This window comes from Plectrocnemia conspersa, unplaced genomic scaffold, assembly GCF_051122295.1.
Source record: "Plectrocnemia conspersa isolate PC_06_02 unplaced genomic scaffold, ASM5112229v1 ptg000014l, whole genome shotgun sequence".
NCBI classification, from domain to species: domain Eukaryota; kingdom Metazoa; phylum Arthropoda; class Insecta; order Trichoptera; family Polycentropodidae; genus Plectrocnemia; species Plectrocnemia conspersa.
In genome coordinates, this window is record NW_028277178.1 from 2,885,369 (window position 1) to 2,907,733 (window position 22,365).

General features: G+C 32.6%; 2 protein-coding genes across 2 annotated transcripts in view; one reads left to right on the plus strand and one right to left on the minus strand.

Moving 5' to 3' along the window:
- Window positions 1–19,684, plus strand: part of LOC148225982 (uncharacterized) — a 44,800-nt gene extending 25,116 nt beyond the window's left edge. The window contains exons 7-8 of the mRNA XM_088204575.1: window positions 227–281; window positions 16,232–19,684. Of these exons, the coding sequence (XP_088060701.1) occupies window positions 227–281; window positions 16,232–17,753 (1,577 nt within the window). The 3' untranslated portion in view covers window positions 17,754–19,684. The remainder of the gene's footprint in view (window positions 1–226; window positions 282–16,231) is intronic.
- Window positions 18,830–20,040, minus strand: LOC148225983 (splicing factor 3B subunit 4). Its single transcript, XM_088203532.1, has 2 exons — window positions 19,913–20,040; window positions 18,830–19,843 (listed from the first exon to the last, which is right to left on the minus strand). Exons 1-2 carry the CDS (start codon window positions 20,003–20,005, stop codon window positions 19,295–19,297), a joined length of 642 nt encoding a protein of 213 aa, XP_088059658.1. The 5' UTR covers window positions 20,006–20,040; the 3' UTR covers window positions 18,830–19,294.
- Window positions 20,041–22,365: the final 2,325 nt, after the last annotated feature.

Here is a 22,365-nt window from a genome sequence, read left to right on the forward strand (position 1 = left end):
ACATCCATATTATTATTATTTGTAATTTAATTAATTTTGCTGCTAAGGCCGGTTTTTAATAAGAACGCATTTTAATAAATAAAAATTTGAGTCTGTTGCCGTGGTTCGAACCCGTGGCTTCTGAGTTATTAGTTTGACACCTTATGGGCTACGTTATTTCGATATCAATTTATAATTAGTTTATGTATTTTAAAATTAAATTTTAATAAAAAATAATATTTTACAGACGATGGCGCGACATCTCCAAGTCGAAACGAAGAACCTAACGACAATCATCATCAGTAAGTATTTAAAAAAATATTATAATAGCAAATATCTATTGCAATTAAGCTGTTACTTTATGAAATTAAATAAGATTTATCATCTGTAATTGAGCATATTTAAAAAATTTGATCTTCTCTGATGACCCTTTTTAATGAGCACAAGTTTACTTTATTTTTTTAAGTTAATAATAATTTTTTGAGAATACTACATATGCGTTTATTATTGACACGCAAATAACTCCTTTTAAGCACTTTATTTTTCAAAGGTGTTATTTTTTTATATGTTGCCGTAAAATATACACCTTTAAAAACGTGGATTGAAAAATTTTCGCTAGCATGAAATAATATACATTTTCGTGCCGAGAACTATTCATGTTTCATGAACGTACATGTACAATAAAATTTTATTATTATTATTGTTGAGAAAATTTTGATTATTGTGATATAAAATAATTATATATATAAATCTATATTTATTTACAATATATATTATATATATATATACAAACCTGCATTAAAAATTTCTTTTGATGTTTTATTTATGAAGTAGTATTTATTTATTTATTGTAAATCTTTGCTTGTAACATGACATGTGCTAAGTTTGGATAAAGACTATCAACTACTACTAAGTTAGTGATGAGACATTAGGCTGAAATCAAAATCTGTAAATCAGTACTATCTTATACAGATAATAGATGTCACAATGCACAATCTTGTTCGATTAAATATTAATTATTGATCGTGAGTTAAGGAAAATCTAGGAAAACCTAATCGTTATGATCGATCTGATCTATAATTTATTTAAAATAATGTATTTATATCATTGTGGATTTATAATCGCTTATGTTCTTTGATGTATATACTGGGATTATGTGTGTGCATGTGTGTAAACTATATTGTGTGCACTAAGGGTTACCTTGGTAGTCATTTGCATTTTTGCATGAGGTCAAACGAGACGATCGAGGGGCGATTATGCTTGAACCCTGTTGTGTTTCGTTAAAATCGTGTACACGTTATTATTGTCGAGGGTTAATGCGTTTTTAGGGTTTAATCCAGAGAATTTCGAGAAATGATAACGGGATAATCTTGCTTTTTGACTGTTTGATTAAATAAATAAATAATAAACATAATTTATTTCGTATTACTTTATAAATATATATATATATATATATATATATATATATATATATATATATATATATATATATATATATATATATATATATATATATATATATATGGTTAATATTTCTAGGAGTCGGATTACTCCGCGTACTCCTAGAAATATTAACCAAATATTTCTCCGCGAAAACGCATTCAACCACATATATATATATATATATATATATATATATATATATATATATATATATATATATATATATATATATATATATATATATATATATATATATATATATATATATATATATATATATATATATATATATATATATATATATATATATATATATATATATATATATATATATATATATATATATTGCAATAACTTATTTTATATATTAAATATTTTTTTAGATTTATTCTTAAATTAAATTAAGTTTAATGTGAAATAAAGCAGACAAACTAAAAAAAGATTATTAAATTATGTAATTAAAACATTATTTTTTTACCCAAATTTACTCAAATTTGTTATAAAATGCTAAGAATATTTTTAATTTGAATACTTTTTTTATGAAAATATATTTTTATTGTGTTTATGTTAATGTTTCTTGGTCTGAATTTTGATAAACATTGTTTTTTTTAATTTAGACTAATGAGCTAAGATGGAAAATTAGGAAACGAGAGCATTTTTGTATGAGTTCCAAACTGTTGGTAAAGCAACAGAAACTTTCGATAAACATAAATATGCTTTTAGTGCGTGTACTGTTAATAAAACTATTGTGTGATGATGGTTTTGTAATATTAGTGTTTAAAGGCAAAGTCCCGGCGGCGGGTCCGAGGGTGTAGGCCTTTTCTGTGAACTATTCACAACAATGAAGCTACAACTGTCATGACTTTTAAGATTTTAAAATCTCATTGGAATCTCTATTGATGAGTCACCCCTTATCTTGTTCTGCTTAAAATTTTAGTTTTGCATTATCAGTGGCGTAGCTAGGGTATGTGCCGCCCAGAGCGATCCTTACAATTGCCGCCCCAATACATTTTTTGCATGGTCATAAAATCAGCATTTTTGAATATAATAAATTGCTTATTATTAAGCTCTTGTTATTCGTGGATTTATATATGTTTTAGTGCATTCAGGGTTAAGAAACACATTAGACGATCCCATCGCGAATATGCCGCCCCCAAGCAAGTGCCCCCCGGGGCAGTCCACCTCCTCCGCCCCCTCCGCCTCCCATAGCTACGCCACTGCATGGTACATGTAGCCTGGGGATAAAAATTTTGATGGTAAAAGGCATACTTTTTAAATTGATAACGAGTAACTGAATGCGTTAGTTTAATCTGAGCAACGAACAAAAATTGGGAGCTAGTAATCCAACAGTTTTGGATCACTTAAGATATGCTTTAAGGGGAAATATGAAAATAAATCGCCGCTATGAAATTTGGTTGAGCTTTATTCACGCAATTTAAATGATTAATTTCTTCATTTTGATTATTAACATGCTAAGAAAAATATTTTTTTGCTACAAAATAGTGGTTTGTCCAATAGTTGGACAAAAGTGAAACTCCAAATAGGAATTGATTCAAGCAACAATTTAAGTTTATAGGTGTTAAATCCTAATGGTTCGATGATTAGGGATTGCAATACAAAATTAAATATCGGTAGTTACGATTTTTTTCAATTTATATTTTATACAAAAATAAGTCTTTCGAGAATAAATATTATTGTGATATTCTAAAATAAATATTATATATGCAATAATTAAAATTAAAATATACAAAAAATAATCACATCTCAATCACATAAATCTGTTCTTAGAAAAAAAATATTTCGCATTTTAAACTAACAAATTTCTATTTTTTATGCACTCCTTTCTCACAAAAAATAATAATAAGTAATATATGAATATATTTTATTAAAATACATTTTTGAGCGGTGCTCTGGCTTCCGGTATAAAAATTTAGTCGCTGATCAAAAATAATATTTTGGCAAAAATTTTCGAAAGTTGCAAATCTCCGATTGTCACGTACGCTTGCACAGCGCATGCATTATTATGACAAATTTTAGTCTCACATTTAATGGGTGATCCCGACAAGTGTAATAGTAGTAATTTAAAAACTTTTAGACTGGTCTTGAAAGTAATATTAAAGCTGAATATCCATATTGCCAGAATGAACTTTTTTTAGTTAACACGATATTCTTTCATTCACGAACATCTAAAAATATATATGTATGTTTAATCAGAAAATCACAGTAGTGCAAAGCTGAATTGTAATGTACATACAATGGTAAGCTTCGACGCACGCACCGTCGAGTGTGACGTCACACACCTGTGCGGATTATCGATTTTTCACCTGTTCGGCGAGCCTATTGATAATTTTTGTTTGGTTTGCTTAGTAAACAGCGAAATTATTCGTGCAGCAGTCGTGTCGACGACCCTGTGAACCCTACGAATAAAGCGCTCGCCGGTTTTCTGTAAATTTGCGCTCAAAAAGACCCCGTAAATAAATCAAAAACCCCCCTGACCTAAATTTAACGCTTGGAACACTCTAGAATCCTTTTTGTACTATGATAGCGAATCGTAAAATAATTTAGATCTTAACAAACAATAATATCGTGTAGTAACTTTATACTAATCAAATCATGGCAAAGAGCGAATATTTTAAGGTTTACTTTGAAAGTGCTAATCTAATTTGTGAACTGATTATGGAGTGAAACGATACTTTTGTAATCAATAATATAATAATTACACTGTTGATAATATATTTGTGTCACATAAGTAGAATTACATTCTGATTTTAGACGTAGAAGTATATTTTATAATAAGATATTGTTTTTTAAATAAGCTTGATTTTATGTTCCAGAAATTAGTAGTAACTGTTTTCAATGTTTTGTACAAAACACATTTTTAAATATTTATCAGTCAGAGTTACTATTATACTTAATATATTTTGAGCTTAGTAAAAGCTGATTTGTGGGCTTAATATTTTATTTATTATTTTTGAAACAGAAAATTTTTTTTTATTATTTAAAATATTCAAAAACCAACTTCTAGATATGATTGATTTTGTTTTAGAAAAAAATGCTATAAACTATGTTTCTTTATAATTATTTATAAAATATGATGTGTAGTATATTTTGTACTAATTTAAGGTAATTTATCGGACTTAATTTTTTTTAAAAGAGAAGGTTATATTTTGAAATAGTTTTTTGATAGCATTAGTAATTTATATATTTTTAATTTTCGTATAAAACAAATATTATCATTATGAAATTTGGCCAGTTTATAATTACAAATAGGCAGTAACTTTTGTTATTTACAAATTGTAACGATAATAGCAATACATATTTATTTTTTCATTACATTTTGAGTTAAAACTCAAAATCTTATTCTTATGATATTAGATTTTAGTAAACAAATGTTTTATAATCAATCTTGACAGAGAAATTTCATAAAACGCTCTTTGTTAAAATTTCAGAATATTGTCAAAATACTGTTTCTTTTTAAACAAAGTATTAAACATAAAAAACAGTACCTAAAATATAAATATCGATGGCTTAAAGTGTAAATTTGCCAACTCCACTTTTGTCTGAAAATGACTTAACTTTAATTGAAATACACATGCTCAAAAAATTTCTTTTCTATAGATTACTATAAACTTATACTAACTTTTTTCAAGATGGCTATTTAATTTTTTGTTTCTCATGCAAAGTTGTCAAATATGGAGTTTACCATTTTTTAACTTTATGCCATCGATATATCAAAAAACTGATAAAAAATTTAGACTACCAACTGTTCAATTAAATTACTGACTAAAAGCAAATAAAATTACTGTATAATATATTAAAATAATGTGCTTATTTTACGGAGTTTAAAATTATAGTAAGATAGTAAAAAATAAAGTAAAAATGGGGGCCCGGTCAATTTACCATAAGACTAGTCTTTTTTTAAAAAAAATAATAATTTAAAACACTTTTTGCATACGACATTTTTCAGTAGGATTTCATTTTGCAAAGTTATGACATTTTTAATTTTTACATTTGCCGCCATTTTGTAAAAAAAAATTATATTTTTTTATACAGTAGCTCTATACGACACTAAAAATTGAATTTTTAATCTTTAAAATCAAGCAGTTAAGAGCTTTAACTCTTCTGAAAGTCTCGAAATGGCTCGTATGGGGGTCCGATCGAACTGATACATCGCTTGTTTTGAAGCAAAAAACTATTTTTTTTATATTTTATTTAGATGAAGTTTAGTACAATTTTGTACAATACTTTTTTATTTTGAAAATACAATACTTAATTATTTTAAAAATTGTTGAAATTCATCGTTTCTCAAAACTATAGTTTTAGTAAAATTATTTTTAATTCAATTTTAAATCTTATTATTATATAAAATGTTTCGTTAGACATTCTAAATTATTTTTTAAAGCAGAAAAAATATTTTTTTTGTAGTTATGTTTTATCACCTTTTTAGTCTATTCCTGTTTTAGTTTTTAGTTCAGAACAACATTAACATAAATAATGATTTTTTAAATTAGCGCATAATTCATAATTATTCATTATAAATTATGTGCTAATTATTTTTTAAAATGTACGAAACACGATGACCGATGTTGATTCTTATCCTATTATGATTTATATATCTGATATTTTTTTATGATTTATTAAAAAAACCGGAAGTTTGTTTAAAAGATAGCTATAAATAAAATTTAGTTGGATTAAAAAGGTAAAATTAATTAAATTATTAAATCATGAGTAAATGAGTAACAAGCAAGCAAAGCGCAATATCACAAACGTATATGGCGAAACAGTTAGTAGTAGACTTAATTTACTTAAACATTGTAATCAATTTTAATTTGAGCGAAATATTACACTTAATATAATAAAATACAATACAAATTTTGAAACTAGAACTCAACTTAAAAAATGCAGTATAAAGTCAATGCAATTAATATTAAAAAAATCCCTTTGATGTTAATACACATGTTAGATATATGTACATATAATATCAACTTCAGGGCAACATATTATATATACATTCATTATCAATTGCATATTGTTATTATATTTGTGTTGTACTTGAAAATAAATCGATTCAATATGTGCATCGATTCAATTTGACGTATGACTATTATCAATGTTGCAGTTATAATTTATGTATAATTTAATTGTTAAGTGGCGGGATAAATTGTTTAATAATTGATTTTGACAATGTATTGTAATAATATGATTAATAAATCACGTGAACTAAAATAACCCTTTACGTTAATCGCTTACTCATATCACGATTCTGATTTAAGCGTGATATTTTATAGCTAAGTAGCTGATTGTGAATTTGCGTGCTAAATATAAATATTTTCGACTTTGATTAAGTTCTATGTAACCTTGAAGTGTCCTTTGGATGGATGAGCTTTGAAAAGTTTTTCCTGAAAATTTAATATTAGCATAATGTCTTCGGTGTATTTCTAGCACCATATAATTATACTATAATATATATTACAAGAAATAATTATTAATGTAAATATTTTATTTTATGTGAATAGAACAATCTATAGTATGTACATTTTATGTATGTATATAATACATACATGAAAATGTTTGGCTGTCATAAAACTATCTCTGAGTTTATTAGTAGACTATCAAGACTGCATAAATTTACTCAGATAATTGCGATCAATGATTAACATTTTCATAATATTTGATTAATAGCAATAATCACTCCCTGACTTTTATCTGTATAAAATAGACATAAAATAATAATATTTTTGTTCAATTCAAAGAAATGCCTTAAACTAGTAAACTTAACCATAGAGTTCAACGTATTACAGTTACACATGCGGGATCTTATCACTAGCTAGTTCTCCGTCTAAAAAGTGTAAATTATACACTAATTTGCATTTTATAAAGAGTTTTCCACGAAGAGCGATGCGATAGATTCATTTACAGTATTTTTTATGTTTTTTTTGGTTGCTTTGATTATACGTCACGTCACTTGCGTGAAAAATTCCACGTATATGTAAAATTACAGCGAAATTGCTGCTCGTCAATCTTGACCTTTGCCACTTTCGGTATTAATGAGTCATGATGCTCTAACTGTATGTAAAGTGAGCCATATGTTTTGTAATAAATTATAATGACGTTTAACATGTACATATGTATAAATCGATAATAGTGTTTCATGACTCGTTATAATATTTAGCGTGACTCGTTACAAAGTATCAGAATTCAATTAATAGTAGATTTCGGCTAAACGCTTATAATCTCGCACTTGGCGCTCGTAATTATTTGGCACCCATAATTTTTATAAATTGATATTAATAGCAACAATTCGAGTGAAAAAAATAATTTGCTTAGCAATTTTTATTTTAAGGACAAATTATGAAAAAAACATGAAATTTTATTATCATATAAAAATGTATCAAACTTTATAGAATTTGTCAGTTTTTAAAATCAGGATCTCTGAATGAATTTATGATGTTTAAAAAACAGGTTTTTAATATAAAGAACTAGTTTTTAAATTCTAGAATACTATAGTTTTATAACCGGTTTTTACTTAAGTCACAAAATATTTTCTCAAACGAATGAGATCTTAATGATACTGACTTGAATTTGTACATAAGTTTATTTTATTTCCGTATCTATGTCCGGGTCTATACTCTATTTGCGTTAACACAGTCAGTTCGAGAGCTATCAATTTCATCATTATTCATGATTGAGAAAGATATGGCAAGTTTGGGTTTACACCCTTACTATTAGCTCTATTAGCACACCATACGTTCGATATACTCCGATTGATTGATATATATATAAAACATATAGTAATGATTTTAATTTCTATAAATTTGTTTAAAATATAAACAGGAGTAATGATAGTCATCGTCTCTGGTTTATCGGCGTAGACTAGCAACTTCACATATCCCCACAGAAAATTATCCAAAGTTGTTAAATCACACGATCTTGGAGACCAATTCACAGGTCGATTACGCGAAATTATACGCTCATCCTTTAATAAATTGCGCCGTCTTGTTGAAACCAAAGCTCTTTCCCATTAATACCATTCAATTATGGAACCAAAAAGTCAGTAATAATATATCTATAGCACCCTCCATTTACTGTAACGGTCTGGCCAGCGTCATTTTTGAAGAAATATGGACCAATGATTCCACCAGCCCATAAAGCATACCAAACAGTGACTTTTTGGGAATGTAATGGCCTGTAGATCTACACTATAAATGCGGTAATTTTGCTTGTTGACGTAGCTATTCAACCAAAAATGAGCCTCATCGCTGAACAACATTTTGTGGTAAAACTTAGGATCAGGAGCAACCTCGTTTTAGGCCCATTCAAACGGCTTCAATGCTTGCTTGCTTGATTTGGATCTTGTAAGTTTGTAAACCAAGATCTTTCTGCAAAATCTTCCATAAAGTGGATTGTCACAGCTCCAATTTCTGTGCACGATGGCGAATCGACTCATTCGAGTCTTCCTCAATACTACGCTCCACAGCAGAAACAACTTTTTCGGTGCGCACTGTACGACGTCTCTGCGGATGCGTATTATCAATTCGAGTATGCGTGGTGCGAAAACGATCCATGGTTATTCGAATTACTTTCTCGGATGGATGTTTATGTCGACCGTAAAATAAACGTAGCGCATGGTTAGTTTTTCGAACTGAACCAAGATTTTCGAAATAAATTTGCACAATTTACAAGCGTTGTTTTGGCGTAAGTCTATTCACAGTGAAATGTCATGACATTTATTTGATAAAATTCGCATATTAATAATAAAATTATATTTTTAAAGAGTGTTCCTAGAAAAATGTTGAAGCGAAGTAGAATTTGAAACAAAGCAGTGCTTCTTTCTCCGTCACGTTGGTAGTAGAGTGTGTGCCAATACGAATGTTGAAGTGACTTGTTGCTTTGCCGCGATGACGCCCTTGTTTCGTCTGGGCATTATCGGTAGCCAGGAGTGGAAGTAGGGTGAGAAGAAGTAGCGGCAGAGCGGTCAAGGGACGGTGGCGGCCGGCGGATCGATGGGGTGTCGTCGTTTGCATATGGCGAGCGCCGGAGCGCGGGCCGGACGCCTGCGGGCGACCTCTGGCCCTTGATGCCCCTCGATCAGGGAAATGAGGGGACCCGGATGCCGGCCACAGAAGAGCCCGAGCCGCTCCGGATGCTGGCCGTGGGTGCCGTGCCTCCGCGCCAGGAAACCTGTGGCGCCTACGCCGGAACCTATCTGCGAATCCCCGCTTCACATCATGTACGATAAGTGGTGCCAACTGTATCAAAATTGTGTCTGTGCCCTTCTACTTTTTTTATTAAATATTTAACGATGGGTGCGATCGATATGTTGGTGTAATTATATTGATTGCTTCTTTCATATTGCATGATTTTGTTTCTATTTTTGTGCGAGGTATGGTGTCGAACTAGTGTTTACGGTTGATATTTTATTATTCAATAACCGGTTGTTTTGTGTTTTATTTAATTATATATTAATGATTTCTGAGCTTGCTTAGTTGTTTAATATAATTCTTTACTGTCGACGGGTGGTTTTGAATAAATAAACGCGGGCTTCGTCTGCGTCGTTCCATTGTCACTAATCTTTTGTGCGAATATTATTGAAGGCGTCGACAAAGACATAAATTCTAAAATGGAGTCGATGGGTCCAAGTCGATCCATCAATATTAAAAATGCATTTTTTTGGACTTGTCCTCTTCTTCGGAAGTTAAGCATCTTCGTTAGTTTTTTTCCGAGTTACTTAAGCGGCCGCTGTCAGTATATTAGTTGGAGTACCGTGTGAATTAATTTTGCTTCTTCTACTTTTCCTTTTCTTTATTAATGATATACATGTAGCAGTTCATTTAATATTTATTATAGGACTATAACCTGAGAGTGTTTAAATTATTCACATAAATTTGGAATCGCTGTCTTTATAGAAGTGTTTGATATCTCTGCCTAGCAAAGTTGTTTTATAGTTTAGACCATAGGTTCTCAAAGTGGGCAATATCTCCCATCGATGGGCGATGGACTAATCCCGATGGGAAATTCTGGCTCTGGGAAAATTTAATGAGCCATAGGGCGACAGGCAAAAAGTTTTTTGTGTATAAATGCTACTTACAAAGATAGCAATTCCCGTTTTTATAAGTAGCATTTATTCTTTTATAAGTAGTAAATATTTAATATAAAAAGTAAATAATAATTATTAATAGCATTTTCAATTTTATAAGTAGCACTGTATAAATATCATAAAATAATTATTTAAATATATTAGTCAATATTATTGGTACAAAATTATAAAGATACTTATATTATTATATATGAAAATATATAAATATTCGGTTTTAAAATTATTATTATTTATTATTTGTAATTTGTGGAATTAACTTTAGAATTTGTTTGAAGTTAGTTTAACCTAGTTTAATTTACAAAGTGTTAAATAGTTTGCATACTTAATACGGTTTAGTTTTTAATTTAAAATTATGTCGATATTAAGCGCTTTATTTAGATATTCTGATTTCTCAGTCATTTTTTATTTCTCGAGAAATTAATTTCTCGAAAATTTTTGTAAGCAAAAAATATATGTAATAATTAGTATTAAAATAAAACAGTATATTATTGAAAATACATATCTTTGTGTATTTAAAATATATTTACTGTTTGTATTTTAGCAATATAGTAATTAAAATATAAAAGAACTTGAAGAATGGTATAATATTGATCATTATTAAATCATATTAGTAGGTACATTAACACACATTTGTAATAATAGCCATTCTTGTTCATTTTTGTTAGCAAATTTTCGGTGAAAAAAAAACTCTATGGAAAGCTCCCATACATTGATTACCAATTCCCACGCGGAGTATCTGATTATTTAAGTACTTCTTAGATTACCAATTATATTACCACATACCAGGACAAAAATAAAATCGTGGGCAATTTTTTGCTGTTAAAATACTTTCGACCTCAATTAAAAGCTTTTAAGAAAGCATGCATATTTTAAAGCATCTGGCACGGACCCATCTTGCTTATGCAGCGGTATAAAAAAATGCAAAAGTTGTTAAATATTTGGAAATATTCGTACCAATTTAAGTTTAACAAAAACTTCTCGAGAAATCAACAAATTTATTTAAGAAATGATAATTCTCGATAAAATAATACTATATTGCAACTGAAATTAAGGATTTAATTGGAATGTTGTTTTTTTCTACTTTTATTAGGGTTACATTATTTTTCCATTAATACCTATTATTATATTATTTATTAAATTTTTGCTTATAATATGAAATTACTATTATATATAAAACATTTTCTATTATGGAAAAATTAGTATTCTTTTTCATTGCCATATAATTTTTTAAACGTATATATTCTGCAATACTAAATAATAAAAATATTATTATTTTTATATATTTCATAAGCCTAGAGATGATTATTATGGATGTCACTAAAAATAGCAATTGGAGTTATATTATTGAAATTGAGTTTTTAAGTTTTATTAATAAAATAAAATATGTTTAATAATCATAAAAACAATAATTAATATTTATAAAATCAAAGATTAATGAAATAAATATATCGCTTCTGGGTTTTAATAAGTCATATAAAACATATTTTTAATACAGTATATTATAACAATCGTTTCATGCAAAAAAAAATTGTCAATGAAAAGTTTCATTCAATAAAAGCACCATGAATTTAGTAAATTTCTATACATAAAAATGTTTTTTTTTTTATATATTTTTCAAAGTTAATAAATATATTTTAAAACACATTTTACTTCTTAGATTTTTCTATGGGATGTTTTTTGACGAAGCTAAGATTTTTATTTTTTGAATAACCGCTATTTTAATACAATATGACTTGCCGAGATATTTACAAGATTTATCTTACAGAAAAGTTTCAAGAGTAATTATACTAAACATTTATATATATAAGTAAATATACCAAACATATTTAAATTGAAAACGGTTACACGCGTTATCTACTCACAAGGCGATTAATCTTAATCTTTTATGATTTATGGCGCGTATTTAATCCGTTAAGTGGTTTCTACACTGTGTTTTTATTTAAACGCAGAAACACATTTTTTTCAATGGTAAAAAATGCTTTTATGTCGAGTGGAAATGACACTTTATTTTAATGATATGCTTTAATTCTTGCGTCAAATTATAAATAGAGAAGTGTTTCAATTGATGAACCCGATTGATGAATTTTCTTAAAAATAGATCATTTCAGTCTGACCCGCTATCTTGTTTCAAAATGAGGGCTATTAAAAAAATCGTTTCTTTTGATTTTTTAATTTGTCTTAAAATCTCATTGAAAAAATTAAAGAAGGTAAAAATCTTACTGTTAAGTTTTATTATATAGTAAAAACAATCGTTTTTACATATATTATTTATAATAATACACAGAAATTAACATAATTCTTGCGGCCTTTATCGAACGTTTTTTGTTGATAGTTGCTCATATTTTATATTGAACATTGATATATTTATTTAATGCTCACTTTTTATTATTGTAATGCACAAACAATTTGTTTTATGGAGCAAAGTATTTATTTAAATGCATATATTTCTTACAATACTTTCATGTTAAATTGAACCCTTAAGAAAATCCATTTTATAAAACATATTTGGTTGCGTTCGTGTAGCTCGGTTATGTACAAACGCATAGGTTAATGGCTTACTCCCACTTCTTGCACTTGACCTACATCTGGAACCTCTCTCACTGAGTTGCTTTGTGGAGTGAACTCGTGACGCTATAAATATAGCTAATTTACTTTATACATTAAAGAAAAGTTAAGAACACGTTACACGTGAATACTATTCGATCGTTTTATTACAAATTTCGTCCCATGCCTTGTTTTACGCGATATATCCTGGAACGCATCTACCGCGTAAATCGAGGGATGAGTGTATTATATTGTTGATCGATATATTTAGAATATATGTATATTTAATAATTTTACCCCATCTAGAAATACTACTATCCATCAACCTTTAAAACACATGACTATATGTACATATATACAATATATTAATTTCTATATAAAACTATTTCAAGGTTCAACAACGAACTCTTTACGTACTACAAATGCTGTCATTATAATTTAATCGATAAATTGGATTTAAAGATATGTAGTTTCATATGGTTTGCAAAGTAAGAACTTAGAGCAGAAATGGCTAAGCTTTTATTTGTATTCCATAAAAATAATATTAATGAAAACGAAAACGGAAATGTGAAATCACCAACCTAAAGTTTAGATAGCAACTACAATATAAAACGAGGGATGCTTATAAAGCACTAGGAATATTATTATTTAGTAATATTCATTCAGAGCAATTCAGCCTTTTTAAACATTATTCGAATAACCTTTGTGGGGTTTTTATCTGCTTGAAGTTGTTAAATCCATTTTAAAAATTGTAATACCATAACTTACTCGATTTTTTACGGTCGAGATTAAATGAGGGTATATAGGTTTTGTCAATGATGATTAATCGTTTCCTAAAATATTGGTATGCGCCATTTTTAGATACGACAAATGTTCACTAAATGTGGTTTGGCGCAACTTCGCTTAGTTAGAGTTAAGCTGAACTCTCGTTTATTTCAAGTCAGAAGCGAAGTGGAAGTTATGAATGAGTGTCAGTTCTGGTTGATAGAGTCCCGCTTTGAACTCGTACGAAAAATATTTTTATTTGCTTCTTCCTTATTTTAAATTCGATATACCAGTTTATTAAAAATAAATAATATACATTCGCTCAAAGAAGCGCCATTTTTAATTTTGCCATTAAAGGTACAAATAGCATGCGCCATTAAAGAACGCAATTAGCATGCTCCGATCAAGCACTAAAGTGGACTTTGTACATTATACAAACACACCCCTTCCTGAATTATTTCATGCGACGTTACGTGTCGACGTTATATTTTTGAGCTGGCAACATTAACGTTTAAAAAAGCGCGCGGTCAACGGCCGATTTATCAATTGAGGTTATGATCCGATCGTACGTTATTCGCAAGCAAGTGCGACGTGGCCTAATTCACTGCACGAGAAACGGGGACAAGTGGTGGAATTTAAAAAGGATATATTCACCCAAAATAATTGGCCATGGCACGCAAAAATCCGGACGCATATTTTTGAGTCCGTGTAAAATAGGGGGAGAGCGTGACTGGCGTGAAACACGCTTCGTGTCTATTCTGTGAGCGGTGGAATGGGATGTTATTTTACAATGCTCGGACACTGGCTGAAAGTTACGGGCGTATCGATTTGTAATGGGTGTAATGTCCGCTTTGTGGTTGAAAGGGGTGGTTTTCCGAATCACCTTTTTACCTTTACAATTTACTTGAATGTTAATTAAACCAGACGGCTAGTCTTGGGGTGAAATGTTACTGAAATAAATATTTATTATTTTATTTACTAATAAAAATAAAATGTAAGCTTTACTTAGTAAAAGCTGATACAATTCGAGTGTCTTATGTTGGCAGCACTGTAAATCAGACAGCTGTCAATAATCATGCGTGTTCAAAGTGTCAAATCTTAGTTTGCAACAACACATTTACGAATTGGATCGCTTAACGCGTTATAATTGTTTAATTGTTCTGAAAGCTGGCCACACACGGGCGGATCTGCAAACCGGATTTGTCCGAAATGGATGTCCGACGGACAAATCCGCCAGTGTGTGGTGTTAAAACTGTCGGACAGATCTGTCTGTTGTCTGTGCTCAAATCAAAAAAGAAATAATAATTCTGTATGAACTGTGTATCGAAATCTACGGGAAGATTATGGTCAATTTCATCGTTCTAATGTGAATTTAGAAAGTGTTAGGTACTTGTTGGGCAGAGTTATTTATTCGCATTAAACACCGAAGCATGCATTTTTTCAGGTAGCCTTTATTTTAATGCAGGTGCTTTGAAACTGTTAATGGATTTTGTTTAAAGCCGACAAAAAATATCGTATTTAAATAATCCGAAGGAGTCAAATAAATCAATTAATACCGATAAAATAATAGAGCATCTTTCATACATAATGCAACTTATTGAGGGATAATTTTTAAAATATGGGTCCAAAACAGAAACTCCAACACACAAAACACCCTCTGAAAATCTACTTAGTAGACTAACGGAAAGAAATTTACTCTGAAAGTTGATTATATTTTTTTTATAGAAATTAAATAATTTATTACGATTTAAATAAAAAAAACTTTGACATCCACTGGGAAGGAAAATCATTTTTGCCCAGAATATCAACAAAAATGTTTTCAAAAGAAAAATAACATTATTTATCATTTAAATATGATAAATGTTGTTTTTTATATCAAAACTGAATAAAAAAGCATTTCAGTGGTTCTCAAACTATTAATTGATCAAAATTAAGCTATAAAACCTAATATCAAATATTAATAGCAATTTTACCTTTATCTCCAATAAAATAAATAAAACGTCCCTGGGACTGAAAATCTGTTTCTGGCATACGAGCCTGAAGGGTTAATGAAATAATATGAATCTTAATGAAATCGAAATATTAATAAAATTTTTCCCTCCCCCCCCATTCTGGAAAAAGTTGAAATGATGTCCCTGACTACATTCTTTATTCCTTTAACCCTTTAAAAGCCAGTAGCTAATTAATGAGTCACCTGTTATTTTTCTTCACGCGTCAGTATCTTTCTGAAAATAAATATAAAATACTTGGTTTACTGATAAATAGTGCTAGTACAATTATCTTTACTTATTAAAAAAAAATTGTTTTAAAAAAACAATCAAGAAGTAACTTAGCTGTAACTGGAATTTAAGTGGTATTTGTCGATAGTGTGATTATTTATATATCATTATATTTCTTTTTCAGATACAAAGTAGAAGATTTGGACGACATTTCTACTCTCAAGAGCGACATCAAATCACTAAATGGGGAGACCATTTCTTCACACAACAGCCCGACTTCCAACGAAAGCCGTTGGAGAGCAAACAACAATCAAGAAACGGCTTCAGCGCATTCCCGTGTACTTCCCTCCCAAGATTCCAATGACGATGAACTACAAGATGAACCAGATCAGAATCCGACATATGAAAACATCAACCTACCGCCAACGATCGAGGACGAATTCGAAGATGAAGATAAGTCGCACAATTCTGACGACCAACGGGTCAAGACTCCTTCGACTACTGAGATTCGGTTCATTAACAACATTCACGAGGTGGAAGAAGTGCAATCGCAACATTTGAACGAATACGTCAATGAAGAACGATTCATTAATTTGAAGTCGGAGAGCCCTCATCCAAAACCGGAGATCATAATAGAAAAGTTGGGGTTGGATAAGAAATCTCCGGCGCATTCCGTGCATTCTCAATTCACACCGAATTCGGAGAGAGAAGTTGAGAATCCTAGAGCTAATGTTAATTCCGCTCCGGCTATATCGTTCATGGGAAGTTTAGTCAACAGCGACGAAGAAGTCAAATCAGTCGATTCGGTCTTTTCAGAACATTGCGAAGAAAACGTGGAAGTAGAGGTCGTAGAAAAGGCAATTGTAGAGCCGGATACGCAGGGAGTTTTGTGTAATAAAATATCTCCTATCAAGAAGACTCCTAAAAGAACACTTCCAAAGGCGCTCAGTTCTAAGTTCGTCAGGAATAAGATACAACCGTCCGTTGATGAACCTTCTCCGATGAAGACGACGTTACCGTTTGAGAAACCGAAAGAAGCACTCAACAAGTCGTTGATTCAGTTAGAAAACTCAGATTGGGAGATCGTCATGACTGGATTGCAAAACATGAGCAGATTGATCAAATGCCATCCGGCTTTGATGGAAACTCAACTGACGACCTCTGCGAGAGCTGTCGCTCAACAGGTGAAGAATTTAAGATCCCAAGTGGCGAGATCGGCGTGTCGCTTAGCCGGAGAAATGTTCGAAGCGCACAAGAAGGGCATGGAACCGGACGCTGACGAATTAGCCACTCCGCTGCTTCACAGAACTGCGGACACAAACAAGTTCCTAAGAAACGACGCCAACAATGCTTTAGATAAAATGTGTGAATCGATCACACCTCAAAAAACCTTATGCATATTGATGACGAGGGGAGCTGTGCATCAAAACGCCGTCGTGAGATGCACCAGTGCTCGACTGTTGGCTATAGTGGTTAAGAACTCCGGATTTGAGAAGATATTCTCGTTTCAGAAGGAGATTAGAGATAAGTTATTTCAAACGGGTGCCGATCTTCTGATGGAGGGAAGTCAAGAAACTAGGGCGCACGCTAAGAAATTGTTCTCGGTCCTAGCGCAGAGCAATCACTTCACTAAGACGGTTAGAGAAGTGATTCCGCTGTCTAAATATAGGAATATAGAGAAAACCATCAATAGTTTAAAGAAATAAGTTTGTATGTAATACACTAGTGATATGTATATAATATTGAGATCATATTACAATAAGTTGTAATCACTTAACGATTAACACGCAATTTAATAATTATATGAAAAGGATTTATACGGAAGTTGAGTTGTTTTGTATGGAGATTATTTATAATATATAGGATTCTTCTGTTGATTTATTTTATAAATTAATATTTATTATTATTATGTATATAAAAAAAATAAAAAAAGATATGTATTTTCATTATGCACACTCCTCTACAAAACAAAATGCAAACAGTATAATTCTAGCAAATTGCCATATAAATAATATAATCGACTAAAAATAATTAATTGTAGAAACAAAATTTGTGGTGAGAAATAAAGGCTTTAAATTCGAACGTTGCACTGTTACATATGGTTGGTAATTAGCTCAATGAAGTGACAGTATTCTAAATGGTGCATGGCAAGATTTATTTTGTAGCTGAATCTTTAAATACTAAATTTATCAACATGTTCTGACGTTATCATGGTACAATAAAAATGTAAGCATTGTAAGATTTAAGGTCCAAAGTTTATTTCATATGATAAAAATAGGTTTTTTGTACATTTCAGTTTTGACTTTGCATAAAAATAGAGAAGAATAACTATGAGTTAAGAGTTTTACTGTAATATAAGACAAAAAATAAGTCATCTTTAAAGATGGGTATACAATATTGTATTTAGTTTTAGTATTATGTTTAAGATAAATCGAATTAAGAAGAATTGCAAATATAAATGCACTCATATTTATTGCTGTTTATAAAATAATCAATCCTTTAAAAAAATATAAATTTCTCAAGCCAATAAAATATATTTTTTGACGCGTCATTATTTACAACTGAAAACATTGGCCACGATTTTTGGTAAGAATACGTTCATTCAATAAACAGTTAAAGGCCAGCCTTTTAAATACACAGTAAATGAAAATTGAGAGCCAGAAACACATTTGTCTTATTACGGCTGTTATATATGGTTGGTATTGATTCTTTAAATTATATTTTTTTGTGTTCGAATTATTAGCATGCTTTGAAGTTTTATGATGCAATAAAAATGCAAGTGTTGTAAACGCAAGGTCTAAAGTTTATTTCAAATGATAAAATTAACTATAAGTTGAGAGTTTTACTTTTAAAAAATAAATACAAACTAAATCATTTTCAAAGACAGGTATAAAAATATGTTTTTGAATTAGTAAGTATTACTTTTAAAATTTAACTAAGAAGAATTGCATATACGAATGCATACTCATATTTATTGCAGTTTTAAAAAATATTTTAAAAGTAGTATTTCTATATAAAAAAAAACACCACAAAATATAATTTTTTCTCTAACCATAAAATATATCTTTTGACTCATCATCATTATTTACAATATTTTTTTATAACAAAGATATGATGACTAAATGAAGTAATTCTACAATAAAAAAGCAAATTTCTTCCTCAGCCATGAAAATAACTCTTTTGACGCATCATTATTATTTACAACCAATTTTAAAACCAAAAGAAATTTACTTTTTTAATCAATTATTCAATATTTGTGATTCCGATAATTTCGTTGATTGTTATCGCGATAATTTCTGTGTTGCGAATTGTCACTTTGCCCTCGTTCGTCTTTCCTTCTATAATCTCTCTCTTGCCTTTTGTTTTTGTAAGGATTATATCTATTATTTCCTCTATCGTTGTTTGAGAATTGTCCTCTCGCGGACCAATTGCCTTGCAGACTGGCAAGACTAAGATCCTTCACATATACATTGCTGCCGCTCAACAAAGGTTCGTTGTATTCATTTTGCGTTTTGACAATGGGCCCTAAGCGGTGCGACATTGATTTGATTTCATGCACAAAAGTGCTGTTGAATTGGGGCGGTATGTCTCGAGCGATTATGTCGTACGAAGATACTTTTTCTAATCTGGAATTGCCTTTGCTTTGTAGGTTAAGCGTTTTTTGATAAAGCGACGTCCCTCTGAACAATTCGAGAGCGTAGGGGACGGACTCTTGGTGAACGTATACGATGAATCCGTAGTTTTTCTGGCGACCGTCTTTCTCTTTCGGTATATTCACTCTCTCGAGTGGCCCAGCCTAAAAATATCAAATCGGGATTATATCGCGGGTTGAAAACGGATCTATATGATGAAAATTGATACATACCTGAAGAAAAAGTTCATGTAAAAGCTTCTGATGTACTTTTTCAGATAGATTTCCGCACCAAAGCGTCCTTTTCTCGTCATCGTTGGCCGCCATTGTTGACACCGTTGTCAAAATACCAAATAGTTAGTGATGTTCCATGGTAGCGCGGTGTTACAATATTTGTAGTAACGACATTTATTCGATTTGGCCGAAGAAAATAAAATATGCTTACCACCGAAATATTTTTATTCGTATTCGCATTTTTCAATTTTTTTCCGAGTAGAAATCGCAAGACTAATTGCAAGAAATGCCATAACTACGTCCGAAATCGTCTTTACAGATCGGCAGGTACTAGAATTAGAGTTATCAACCGTTCCAGATATACCCTGGGATTGCATCAAAAAAATTTGACAGATTCAATACGACCTCCTTCGACGGCGCGATAAACCGAATGAGTCATAGCGATTGACGCAACATCAATCTCGCATCATTCGAAACTGCCAATCACGTACGATTGTTCAATCGCAATTGATCGTCTCCGGGATTCTTAATAAAAGTTGCTGGCACTGTGTAAATGGTAAAGCGCCTATGATTTTTGTAGCGGGGCGAGAGGGGCGAGGGAAGGGGAGGCGAGCGACGGAGCGTGAGAGTCAGTCAGCGGTCAACCGCTACGTCGACAAGACGTAGGCACCCCCAAACTGGTGACCCCGACGCGACGCGAGAATGGAGTTCGAAGCGAGCGGCGGTTTTCCGCCATTTAACATAGACAATTGTGAATTATGGTTCGCGCAGATGGAAGCTGTTTTCCGGTCTAGGAAAGCGCTTACCGAGAGCGAAAAATTCGACGTGCTAGTTGGTGGACTGCCCGGAAAGGCACTCGCTGCGGTCGCGGATTTGATACTCGCACCGGATTCCGAGCTGCCGTACACGACGATAAAGAAGCGGCTCCTCGACGCGTTCGCACCTTCGTTCGTAGAGCGGCTACGAAAGATGCAAGAGACGCCGATGGAGGGCAGGAAGCCGTCGGAGATGCTCCGCCAGATGCGAACTTACGCCGGAAGCGCGATTCCGTCGAAGCTGGTTAGCGACACGTGGGTTCGGAAACTGCCTGAACGCGCACGCGCCAGCGTACTCAGCCTCCTGGTGACGCACGCGACAGTTAAAGACGACGCCAGGCTGGAGATGGCAGTAAAGTTGGCCGACGCACTGCTCGCAGAGGGGATGGAGGATTCTCGCAAAACAAGACGGCGGCTGAGCGACGCGCATGCGCAGACGCCGACGGAAATGACTTGTGCTGGTTCCACCGCACGCACGGAAGCGCAGCGAGACGATGCCGTCCCCCGTGCGCTTGGAACAAATCCCGAAGAGCGGCGGGAAACGACAGCGAGAGTCGTTAACGGCGGAAAACGACCTCGAAATATCTCGCCGCCTTATCGTCAGCGACAATCGATCGGGTGGACGATTCTTGATCGACACAGGATCGGAAGTGTCGATTTATCCTCGCCGCGCAGCCGACGTCATCGAACCCACAAGATACGAGCTTTTCGCGGCCAATGGAGCCAAAATCAAGACATACGGACAGCGAACTTTCAAATTAGACTTTGGGTTAGGAAGAGCGTTTGTATGGAAGTTCGTTGTGGCTGACGTTACTAGGCCCAATCGTCGGGGCCGATTTTTTGTCGCATTTCCACCTCATCGTAGATTTGAAACGTGCAACACTCACTGATAGAGCCGCTCGCTCGACGATGAAAGGGAGATCCATTGGACGAAACGCTGTGGAGGAAGTCCATGTTGTTTCCGACCGGTCGCAGTTCCACGCGCTGCTCACTGAGCTCGCGGAAATAACCCGACCCGACGGACAGCCAAACGCTCGCGTTAAACACGATACCGTCCACTACATAACGACGGCACCTGGACCGCCGGTGACTGCTAAACCGCGACGCCTTGACACCAGGAAGATGCGGGAGGCGAAAACCGCTTTCGACAGGATAGTACGTGATGGCATTACCCGGCCATCGAAGAGCAGCTGGGCGTCCCCCTTGCACCTCGTCCCCAAGAAAAACGGAGAATGGCGCCCGTGCGGAGACTATCGCGCGCTTAACGCACGCACAGTACCAGACCGTTACCCGGTGCCGCACATTCAAGACTTCGCAAGCCAGCTAAGTGGTAAAAGAATATTTTCGTCGATAGATCTGGTGCGCGCGTATCACCAGATTCCGATGGCAGCCGAAGATGTGCAGAAGACGCGATCAATAGATCGCGTCAAGCCCGCATTCATCCAACCTGAAGACACACAGGAAGGCTACGTAGGACACTACTTTTCCCCATCGAACGAGACTTCACTGACACCGCTGCAGCCGGAGATCAACCCTTTACCCCCGGAAACCGAGGATGAGCAAGCAACGCCACGCAGCCCGTCCCCCACGACATCAAGACCGACCAGGACTCTACGAATACTCGGCCACCTGCAGGAT

Bases quoted from the DNA above. Each gene is read 5' to 3' on its own strand.
- LOC148225983 (XM_088203532.1), bottom strand. From the start codon at position 20,005: ATGGCGGCCAACGATGACGAGAAAAGGACGCTTTGGTGCGGAAATCTA. The intron at 19,844-19,912 runs GTATGTATCAAT...TGATATTTTTAG, and splicing joins TACATGAACTTTTTCTTCAG to GCTGGGCCACTCGAGAGAGT.